The 11090-nt window shown below is 46.6% G+C and overlaps 2 protein-coding genes across 2 annotated transcripts; both read right to left on the minus strand.

Moving 5' to 3' along the window:
- Nucleotides 1-756: 756 nt before the first annotated feature.
- On the minus strand, nt 757-6001 carry LOC106588324 (tyrosinase). Its single transcript, XM_045709584.1, has 5 exons — nt 5005-6001; nt 2939-3155; nt 1986-2133; nt 1639-1820; nt 757-1462 (listed from the first exon to the last, which is right to left on the minus strand). The coding sequence occupies exons 1-5, from the start codon at nt 5830-5832 to the stop codon at nt 1209-1211; spliced, it is 1629 nt and encodes a 542-aa protein (XP_045565540.1). The 5' UTR covers nt 5833-6001; the 3' UTR covers nt 757-1208.
- Nucleotides 6002-8847: 2846 nt separating this feature from the next.
- Nucleotides 8848-10714, minus strand: LOC106588279 (uncharacterized). Its single transcript, XM_045709766.1, has 3 exons — nt 9545-10714; nt 9276-9357; nt 8848-9116 (listed from the first exon to the last, which is right to left on the minus strand). Exons 1-3 carry the CDS (start codon nt 10583-10585, stop codon nt 8968-8970), a joined length of 1272 nt encoding a protein of 423 aa, XP_045565722.1. The 5' UTR covers nt 10586-10714; the 3' UTR covers nt 8848-8967.
- Between the last annotated feature and the right edge of the window lie 376 nt (nt 10715-11090).

An 11090-nucleotide genomic window follows, 5' to 3' on the forward strand; every position in this document is an offset into this window, starting at 1 on the left:
GGGTGGTAGTAGGGGTAGATGGGACTAAACAGTGTGGTAGTTGGGACTAAACAGTGTGGTAGTAGGGGTAGATGGGACTAAACAGTGTGGTAGTTGGGGCTAAACAGCGTGGTAGTTGGGGCTAAACAGCGTGGTAGTTGGGACTAAACAGTGTGGTAGTTGGAGCTAAACAGTGTGGTAGTTGGGACTAAACAGTGTGGTAGTAGGGGTAGTTGGGACTAAACAGTGGGGTAGTTGGGACTAAACAGTGTGGTAGTTGGGACTAAACAGTGTGGTAGTAGGGGTAGTTGGGACTAAACAGTGTGGTAGTTGGGGCTAAACAGTGTGGTAGTTGGGGTAGTTGGCACTAAACAGTGTGGTAGTTGGGGTAGTTGGCACTAAACAGTGTGGTAGATGGGACTAAACAGTGTGGTAGTTGGGGCTAAACAGCGTGGTAGTTGGGACTAAACAGTGTGGTAGTTGGGACTAAACAGTGTGGTAGTTGGGGCTAAACAGTGTGGTAGTTGGGGCTAAACAGTGTGGTAGTTTGGGCTAAACAGTGTGGTAGTTGGGGTAGTTGGGACTAAACAGTGTGGTAGTTGGGGTAGTTGGGACTAAACAGTGTGGTAGTTGGGACTAAACAGTGTGGTAGTTGGGACTAAACAGTGTGGTAGTTGGGGCTAAACAGGGTGGTAGTAGGGGTAGTTGGGGCTAAACAGGGTGGTAGTAGGGGTAGTTGGGGCTAAACAGTGTGGTAGTAGGGATAGTGGGGGCTAAACAGTGTGGTAGTTGGGGCTAAACAGTGTGGTAGTTGGGGCTAAACAGTGTGGTAGTTGGGGCTAAACAGTGTGGTAGTTGGGGCTAAACAGTGTGGTAGTTGGGGCTAAACAGTTTGGTAGTTGGGGCTAAACAGTGTGGTAGTTGGGGTAGTTGGGGCTAAACAGTGTGGTAGTTGGGGCTAAACAGTGTGGTAGTTGGGTCTAAACAGTGTGGTATTTGGGGCTAAACAGTGTGGTAGTTGGGGTTGTTGGGACTAAACAGTGTGGTAGTTGGGTAGTTGGGACTAAACAGTGTGGTAGTTGGGGTAGATGGGACTAAACAGTGTGGTAGTTGGGTCTAAACAGTGTGGTATTTGGGACTAAACAGTGTGGTAGTTGGGGTTGTTGGGACTAAACAGTGTGGTAGTTGGGTAGTTGGGACTAAACAGTGTGGTAGTTGGGTAGTTGGGACTAAACAGTGTGGTAGTTGGGGATATCACTATCACTGCTGATGATGAGAGGTTCCCTCTCTGGTAGGTGGACCGCTGAACTCTTCTCTGCGCGTTGCCATGGCCACGCACCCCAACACACCCGGGTCATAGTCGCAGCTACTGCAGCCACAGTCATGGTAACCAGCGCCCCCAGGACCAACGCCCCTAGCAACCAGGGCCACGCCTCCATCATCAGCTCCAGGTAAGGACTGAGAACCTCCGATATCCTCTGATCTGGAGGGGAGGAGCAAGGGATGAGAGGAGAGGAAGAATGGAGGTGGGGAGGGGAAGAGAGGGGAGGAGAGGAGAGGGAGGAGTCCTTTAAAATCATTCAGCCATTCACGATTAAACATGCATATTACTACATTAGTCAGTCAAACAACACACACTGACACACACACAGTACTTACCTGAGTTGAGCATATAGGAGTATTGGTACCCCAGTTCTTTGCTGGAGGTAAAGTATTCTATGTTTCTGTGTAGAGGTATGAAGGGCACCATGTGGTACTGCCTGTTGTGGCCAATGGGAGCATTGGACTCTGGGTAGTGGGTCTGCTCTGGAGCATGTCTCCTCAACCACTGCTCATAGATACTGAAAACAGAGAGAGACCGAGAGACAGAGACAGAGAGAGAGACAGAGAGAGAGAGAGAGAGAGAGAGAGAGAGAGAGAGAGAGTGAGGGGCAGGGAGGTGTGTGTTGAGAGAGAGAGAGAGAGAGAGAGAGAGAGAAACAGGGTGTGTGTGTGTGTGTGCTAACCTGTCTACGTAGGCGTGGTGCAGTAGGAAAATAGGGTCGTTAGCTGAACCCTGGACTGAAGACATGGAGCCGTTCATGAAGATATGAAGAGAGGCGTGCATCCCCATCACCACACTGTTACCCAGGCCTGTCTGAGGGTTCCCAAAACCTATAGGTCAGGGGTTAGATGTCATCCCCATCACCACACTGTTACCCAGGCCTGTCTGAGGGTTCCCAAAACCTAGAGGTCAGGGGTTAGATGTCATCCCCATCACCACACTGTTACCCAGGTCTGTCTGAGAGTTCCCAAAACCTATAGGTCAGGGGTTAGATGTCATCCCCATCACCACACTGTTACCCAGGCCTGTCTGAGAGTTCCCAAAACCTAGAGGTCAGGGGTTAGATGTCATCCCCATCACCACACTGTTACCCAGGCCTGTCTGAGGGTTCCCAAAACCTATAGGTCAGGGGTTAGATGTCATCCCCATCACCACACTGTTACCCAGGTCTGTCTGAGAGTTCCCAAAACCTAGAGGTCAGGGGTTAGAGGTTAGATGTCATCCCCATCACCCTACTGTTACCCAGGTCTGTCTGAGGTTTCCCAAAACCTAGAGGTTAGAGGTTAGATGTCATCCCCATCACCCTACTGTTACCCAGGTCTGTCTGAGGGTTCCCAAAACCTAGAGGTGGTTAGAGGTTAGATGTCATCCCCATCACCCTACTGTTACCCAGGTCTGTCTGAGGGTTCACAAAACCTAGAGGTCAGGGGTTAGAGGTTAGATGTCATCCCCATCACCACACTGTTACCCAGGCTGCCAAAACCTAGTGGTCAGGGGTTAGAAGTCAGGGGTTAGAGGTCAGAATACAACACCAGAGTTAGGGTTAGAACAACGCTCTCTAGTGTTCTAGACCTACTGACATTCTAGAGGTCTAGAACTAATAACACAAACACACACACATACACTCCAACTTACCTTCCAGTGTGTTTCTGAAGCTGAAGTTAGCGGAGCGGTCCATGGCTCCCGTGTCGTAGTCACGGAGACTGACCGTGAACTCCACCTCTGCTGCCGTCGGCAACCGCGCAACCAAGTTATGGTCGTGGTTGCCAGGGTTACGCAGCAACGGCCCCTCGTCGTTACCGTCACACAGAACCCCCCTCACACTGTAGTCTTCCGCCCGCGAACACATCACCTACACAAACACACACACACACACACACACACACACACACACAAAAGTATTGAATCAGGACGACTGCATGCCACATGATTGTGTTAGCCTGCTAAGCTAAAGCCTAGGCCTAAGCATTGAAGTAACTGTTCAGTGAAAATCTCACTTTTAAAATTATGTTAACTCATACACAAATTATGTTGTCGACTCATTGTATACTCGTATTTGTGGCCAAAGCATAAACTGGTGAAAAAACACATACAAGTTTGAGGTGGGTTTTTGTATCTTAAAAAAAAATGCTTGCTATTTCCTCATAGAGGATGACGTCATCCTCCTGAGGATGAGCTGGCCAATCAGCAGTCTACTCGCATTAATATTTGTAATGACTGGTTACGCCCACACCATTCTGTTGTTGGGGTATGTACGCCCACACCATTCCAATACATTCACACACATGCACTCACTTTAATTTGACTCAGAGTTAGAGAAAGCAGTAGTGATGGAGTTATGTAGAAGGTAATACAGCTGATAATGATGATAATGATTATCTATGAGCCTGCATGGCTTCTTTTACTGAAATAGCAGCATTATCTCTGGTTGAACCTGAATACGCTTTTAGAAAGTCTCTTCTCTTCCTCACAACTTTCTTTCCACTCTGTGATATTGGGTTATATAACCAACCACCCATATATACTGGCGCTCCTCTCCTCTCTCCCACTTGCGTACAGCCTCCCACCACCCATGGAGAGAGAGGGAGAGTGTGTGTGTGTGCTAATCACAAAACATGGCCTCTGGCAGAAAGATAAGGTTGTCAGACATTCTCCTGATCACCACCCTCCTCTACCCCTCTTCTCTCCTCTTTTCTCCTCTCCTTCCCCCTCCTCTCCTCTCTCCTCACTTCCTCTCCTCACCCTCTTCTCCTTTCCTCTCTTCTTCTCTCCCCAGTCCAGTCCTCTTCTGTCCTCTCCTCTCTCCTCTCATCTCCTTTCCCCAGTCCTCTCCTGTCCTCTCCTCTCTCCTCCTCTCATCTCCTCTCCCCAGTCCTCTTTTGTCCTCTCCTCTCTCATCTCTCATCTCCTCTCCCTAGTCCTCTCCTCTCTCCTCCTCTCCCCAGTCCTCTCCTGTCCTGTCCTCCTCTCATCTCCTCTCTCTAGTCCTCTCCTGTCCTCTCCTCCTCTCATCTCCTCTCCCCAGTCCTCTCCTATCCTCCACCCCTCCTCCCTCCTATCTAGGTTACAGCAGAGCTCAACAATGATAGTATATCATCACAGTATTCATTCAAGTCATCACATGAAAAGTAATAAAGAAAATGTCTCTTCACGTTTTGTGAGTTGAGAAGCATACACTGTGTGGTTGATTACATCTCTATAGTCTCTTCTCCTTGACCAAGTCAAGGGCCTGTACAGAGATATAGATAGACAGAGAATAGCATAAGGCACCAAGCAAAAATACCATGAAACAACACTCTAACTTGTTTTATGGGAGTTTGAGCCTCTGTGACATTAGTTTAAGTTCTAGTTAAGATTTTAGTTAAATTTGAACTGGCACACATGTTGATGTGATACATACAGATGTAGGCTCTTAATTTGATCACTCTTTTGTTGCTGTTCATGTAGCAGTTTGGACTACTGTGACTATTAATACAATATATGATAAAACCTGTACAGTGGACTCCTCCTCTCCAGACCTCCCATAACCGTTCATTAAAATGCAACACTTTGGAGACTATTGTGAACTTCTAAGAACAATGTCAAGGTGACAGTGAGAGTGAGATGAATGGAGGTGAAAAGAGGTAGTAGGCAGGACGAGTGAAGAGAAATGAGAGAGGAAGATCTTGGAAGAGACAGGAAGAGGATGAAAGGTGTCTCACCCTCCAGGAAGAGAACACTGAAGCAGGGCTGATGAGGTTGGGGTCTCGCGGGCTCTGGGCGCCCATCAGGTCGTTGGTGCAGACGTCACAGCCCTGCGCGTCCCGCCAGTCCCAGTACGGGATGGAGAACTCAAAGTCCCCGGTCAGTTTTCGGATCTCGCGCTCCCAGTGTAGCAGGTACACACGGTGCCACGGCAGAAAGGCGGGAGCCCAGTGGGCGAAGTCCACATCGGTCCAGACATTCCCCGGTCCACCGAGAAGAGCATTCCTCGAGACATAGTAGTGCATCCACACAAACACGTCATAGGTCGAGACGTCAGAGAACAGCGGGGTGCTCCCGTTATTCATCTCCCGGTAGGTCCCGGTGGCTATGACGTAATCCTGGCTAACGGTGTGCTTGGCCAGGTTGAGGTAAGAGATGAGTTTCCGCCGTTCCGCTGCCGACAGGTGAAACACGTTCCTCCGCATGGACTCTCTCCTCTCCTCGCAGTTAGCCCCAAACAGTCCGAACTGGCACTCTCCGCAGTTGAACCCCATGTAGTTGGAGGCACACTGGCAGGTCCGGTTATAAAATACCAGAGGCCACCTCTCTCTGTCGTCCAAGCCGGAGAAGGGGTAATTCAGCCCGTTGGGGAGATCCGATACCTCCACGTCCCGGCAGAACCCCCTGCCAGAGCTGGCCCCGCAGGCCGAACCATCCCCTTCCCAGACCGGGCAGCACTCTTTAGAGAGCAGGGCCTCCGTTGTGGCGCAGAGCCTGGGAAACTGCTGCTGGGAGAACCGCACACACTGGAGGAAAAACACACTGTGGATGAGCAGGAGCCGCATCGCAACACATCACCACACACACCGAAACACACACACCTGTCCCGTCCCGTCCTGTCACACACACCAGCCCGGTGATGTGCCTAGATAGTCATGGAGAGAGGAGTTGGTAAGTGGAAGTGAGAGAAGGGGAAACACATGTACATAGTAGTCCAGCCATATCAGAGTCCCCGCGGCTCCGACTCGACTTCTCCTACTTCCCTCACCCGCCCTCCCCCTCTCTGGCACGGCGGTCACATGCCTCATGACCCCGGGGGTAAGTTTGTTTCATGGGCGGCTGGTTCCCTGAACACACACACACCGATGGTCTTTCTCACACTAACCAACGCATGTCATTTATTTAATTACACTTCAGCTTTCAAGGAGTGAATAAATGTAGTTTTTTTTTATCACAAAAGCACTTGCCTACAGGTTTCAGTGAAGGCAATTGAAATGTGACTATAAAAAGAATGGCATTTTGGTTTCTTAAAGTTTCTTTAAATTATAAAAGATGAGTTTTTCTGATACTGTGCTTCACTGCAAGTTTCACAACCACAGAGTTTTGTTGTCGTTATGAAAATGTTTTCACGTTTCTCCTTTTATAATCCGTTCTAGTATTTCCCTGCATGAAGGTTGAGCAGCCAGGCGAAGCAAGGATCTCGCATAGCATAGATTAGACAGCATTGCAGCCAGGTGTCTAGCCTAGGTCATACACTGTAATTTATAGAAAAGATTAGCCTACATTTGAGTTTTTTTAGGTTTTTGATTGCTTAGGTTTCGGTTCAACATGTTTGAGTTTACAAAAAAATCGCCTAGTCTATAACCCAGATTTTCCAATTTTCCCCTCAGACAAAAGAGTCTAAGTTCAGAAGGCAAACTGTTATCATAGAGAGAAATAGGAGAATAATCATCTGGACAAGCATAATCATTTATGATTCATGAAGGTGAATAAAACCGAAATGAATGTCTCCTCACATCATTATCACACTTGAGTTACTTATTTGTTTAATTCAGACACTTTGTGTGGAAAAAAAATCTCTCTTAATACAATATCGTTGAAGAATGATTCATATTTTTTTTAGGCCTAATAATCAACGTCGCTCTCTTACAAAAAGGCTTTCATTCTCATAATCATTGCAACTCCACGAGGTGAGATCTTGCATGGAGCCCCAGGCCGAGGGAGATTGACAGTTCTTTTGTGTTTCTTCCATTTGCAAATAATCGCACCAACTGTTGTCACATTCTCACCAAGCTGCTTGACGATGGTCTTGTAGCCCATTCCAGCCTTGTGTAGGTCTACAATCTTGTCCCTGACATCCTTGGAGAGCTCTTTGGTCTTGGCCATGGTGGAGAGTTTGGAATCTGATTGCTTCTGTGGACAGGTCTTTTATACAGGTAACAAGCTGCGGTTAGGAGCACTCCCTTTAAGAGTGTGCTCCTAATCTCAGCTTGTTACCTGTATAAAAGACACCTGGTAGTCAGAAAGATGAGAGGGGGTCAAATACTTATTTCCCTATTTAAAATGCAAATCAATTTATAACATTTTTGACATGCGTTTTTCTGGATATTTTTGTTGTTATTCTGTCTCTCACTGTTCAAATAAACCTACTATTAAAATTATAGACTGATCATTTCTTTGTCAGTGGGCAAACGTACAAAATCAGCAGGGGGATCAAATACTTTTTCCCCTCACTGTATAGGTTTGTCTTATTCCAGAATACACCCATAATTGTGATCCACACAGTATGGTTCTATGTTTTCCACTCTGTGATTAAAAGTAGTTCTCAGAATAGAGCATTTTTGAATTGCTAATTATGTTTGTTATTATGTAATATAAGGGGCATGCATCAAGATCTAAAGCATGGCAGATTGAGCTGCTGTGGAGTGTTGTGCTACTTGGGCCTCTAGTTCCTATGCAGGCTACAACATGTTACCAGAAGAATACGTTCAGGAAATGTAGTATTCTTATATTTTATAGAGTACATTTACAGTGCAAAGCCAGTGGCATGTCGTCAGTAAAGATTGAAAATGTTAAGGGGCCTAAACAGCTACCCTGGGATATTCCTGATTCTACCTTGATTATGTTTGAGAGGCTTCCATTAAAGAACACCCTCTGTTTTCTGTTAGACAAGTAACTGTTTATCCACATTATAGCATGAGTGGCTTTGTTTGACCGCTCTACCATAAAGGCCTGATTGGTGGAGTGCTGTAGAGATGGTTGTCCTTCTGGAAGGTTCTCACACCTCCACAGAGGAAGTCCGGAGCTCAGAGTGACCATCAGGTTCTTGGTCACCTCTCAGACCAAAGCCCCTCTCCCCCAATTGCTCAGTTTGGCCTGGCGGCCAGCTCTAGGAAGAGTCTTGGTGGCTCCAAACTTCTTCCGTTTAAGAATGATGGAGGCCACTGTGTTCTTGGGGACCTTCAATATTGCAGAAATGTTTTGGCAGCCTTCACCAGATCTGTGCCTTGACACAATCATGTCTCTGAGCTCTACGGACAATTCCTTCGACTTCATGGCTTGGTTTTTGCTCTGACATACACTCTCAACTGCTGGAGCTTATATATTCAACATACAGAAAACATCTCAGAGGGTTGATCTAGCTGCAGATAGCTAATTCTCCTCTATGTGTTTTCCCCTTGCTGCTAATAAGCTCTTATCAATCTAACTAAATTAATAGAGAACATCTGGTTATCTGACGGTCTATGCAGCAACTATTGTATTAGAGACAAGCTCTGGTTATTTTATTTATTTTACAAGACAAGTTGTTAAGAACAAATTCTTATTTACAGTGGCAGCCTAGGAACAGTGGGTTAACTGCCTTGTTCAGGGGCAGAACAACAGATTTTTACCTTGTCAGCTCAGGGATTTGATCTGCAACCTCTGGGTTCCTGACCCAACGCTCTAACCACAAGGCTATCTGCCGCCCCAAGTCCTGCCATCTCAAAAACTGCACAATAAATGTGTAACCAAGGGGGAACTAGTGCATTTCTCTGAGAAAAGCTGCTTCGGTGCTACCAATCATCCAAAACACTTGAAACTCTTGTAAAATAATTTGCATTTATTTGATCAAATAGACTTTGAAAGGGTAGACATGCAGAAATTCCTCTAAATCAAAAGTCTTGCTGTTACAAAAGTAGTTCTTCATGCAGCGTAACAGGTTACAGGTTCTTCTTGGTGAAGCGCCTGAATGGCTTCATCATTGCTGAAAAGACCCTGACAATCAAGGATTGTTTTTTGATAGGCTGAGATATGGAGGGAGAAACCTCTCCAACTGGAGATTCAGCACCATGAGCCTCAATGTGTGGAGCTAGAAACACAAGAGAAATGGATGGGGAGAGAGAGAGAGAAATACAGTATAATAACTTTGATAAATAACAGTGCAATGAGTTTGGTAGGCATACTCTATGTTTCTAACACACACCTAAACAAAACTACAAGCTATAGCAGAGCTCTAAAACATCCTTACCTATGCAATGTCCATCAGTAGAGGGAATCTCAGTCTGTTCCTGGACTGAACGGCAGTCCTTTTTGTTTTCTCTCTTGGAACGCTAACAGGAGAAAGGTAAAGAAAATGGTACAGAGAATAAAGAAAGAAATGGAACACTTCTGAATCCAAGGCAACAATTTAGTGATGAATAAAAACATATTTATCTCATATATTTGTCTTATCATAGCCACATCAATAACATCAGCACCTAACTGGAACAAAAAACAAATGCTAACTCCCTGCTATACCTTGAAGTTGATCCTGAGTTTGGTCATTGAAAAGCAAAGGAAGCTCCTTCTTGCTTTCTGCTCAGCCCCCCTCTCTGTCTCAGCCTGGTCTGCTGGGTTTGTTGCAGCAGAAGCTGGTCTTGACGCTTCCTTGCGTCCCTGTACCAGCTGCTGGGTCAAGGACTTTACCAGGACTCTGTCAAATGCAGGGTCCTGGGAGGAAATAGCTGCTTGCAGGGTGTTATAAGAGCCAAACTCCTCCATCAAGTTTTTATGTACACCTCTGAACACCCTGTGGATGTGCAGGTTCTGGGAATATTCCTGTGTCCTGGAGAAACTGGATGCAGCACAGAACTCAGACAGGACTTGTCTGATGAGTTGCTGAGATGTTTCTGTCATGTCTGGTGCCTGTTGGAAGGGTCCATCTAGGGCTGAGGGTCTGATCTTCGATAGCAACCTTATCACCAGTACGGTGACCAAACAGATGACATCATCTTTGCTGGAGTCCATCAAGTACTGCAGTGGGAATGCAGTGGCACTGCTGATGTCTGGCCTGATTAAGAGCTCCCTCAGATGGCCAGAGCTGCTGGGGATGCTCACCTCCTTCTCTTCAATGTCAATCCCATCTCCCTTTGGTACCAAAGAGGTTCCCTTGCTGGTGAAAGATGGAATAGTGGAGGATCGAAAAGAGGCTTTAGCACTCGGTGGTCGGCTGCTGTCAGTCATTGGACTGTTACGATGCAGGGGTTCATCTGTGTGTGCCATCATCTTTGTCCTTAGGTCACTTGTAGAAATCTCTGGCATTTTAGAGTCCCTGGTGTCGATGCAGGAGCTCCTGACGATGGGGCAGGTCAGATCAAAAGGCACTTCGTCAGGGATGGGAGTGCCAGGGAGGTTGATCTCTAACTCACACTCTGACCTAGGACCCTTTGAAGAGCTAGACAAGGAACTACGACCCTTTAAAGAAGTGGACAAAGATGAACAGGTTCTAGGGATGTCTTGGCAGACTTGTTCACTGTCATCCTCACTTTTCTCAACCTCCTTCAGCATAGTTCCTACCATATCGTTGATCTGAAGGAGCTCCCTGGAATCCTTAATTCGCCCTAAGTTTGAGATTTCACTCTGGATAGCAACCAGGATTTCCCCAAGGGTCTCTTTGGAAGAAGCATTTTCTGTCCTTTCGGATCCGGATGGCTTCAGCCCTGTGAAGAAATCCTTAAGAATGTTCTTCATATTGACGCAGATGGTCTTAGCTGTTGACCAAAGCTTCTCTTCTGATATTTTAACACTCAATTCAGTATCATCCAGTTGGGAGCCCCCGTAGGAGCACTGCGAAACTCTCCCACTTCTTTCCAGGAGCACAGTGTCAGTGGACTCATTTTTCTGGAAAATAGTCGCCATTCCTTTGACAAAGGTTTCCACTAATCCAGGGGCTGTATTCTGAGAGGACATGGAGGCAATCTCTGATGGCGAGCTAGATGATAAGCCAGCCTGCAGACTTTTCTGAAGACCAGTATGGCTGATCTGTGTGATAAAGGAATGACTGGATCTCATCAGCACTTTACTC

The sequence above is a fragment of the Salmo salar genome, chromosome ssa27, assembly GCF_905237065.1.
Source record: "Salmo salar chromosome ssa27, Ssal_v3.1, whole genome shotgun sequence".
Classification (NCBI taxonomy): domain Eukaryota; kingdom Metazoa; phylum Chordata; class Actinopteri; order Salmoniformes; family Salmonidae; genus Salmo; species Salmo salar.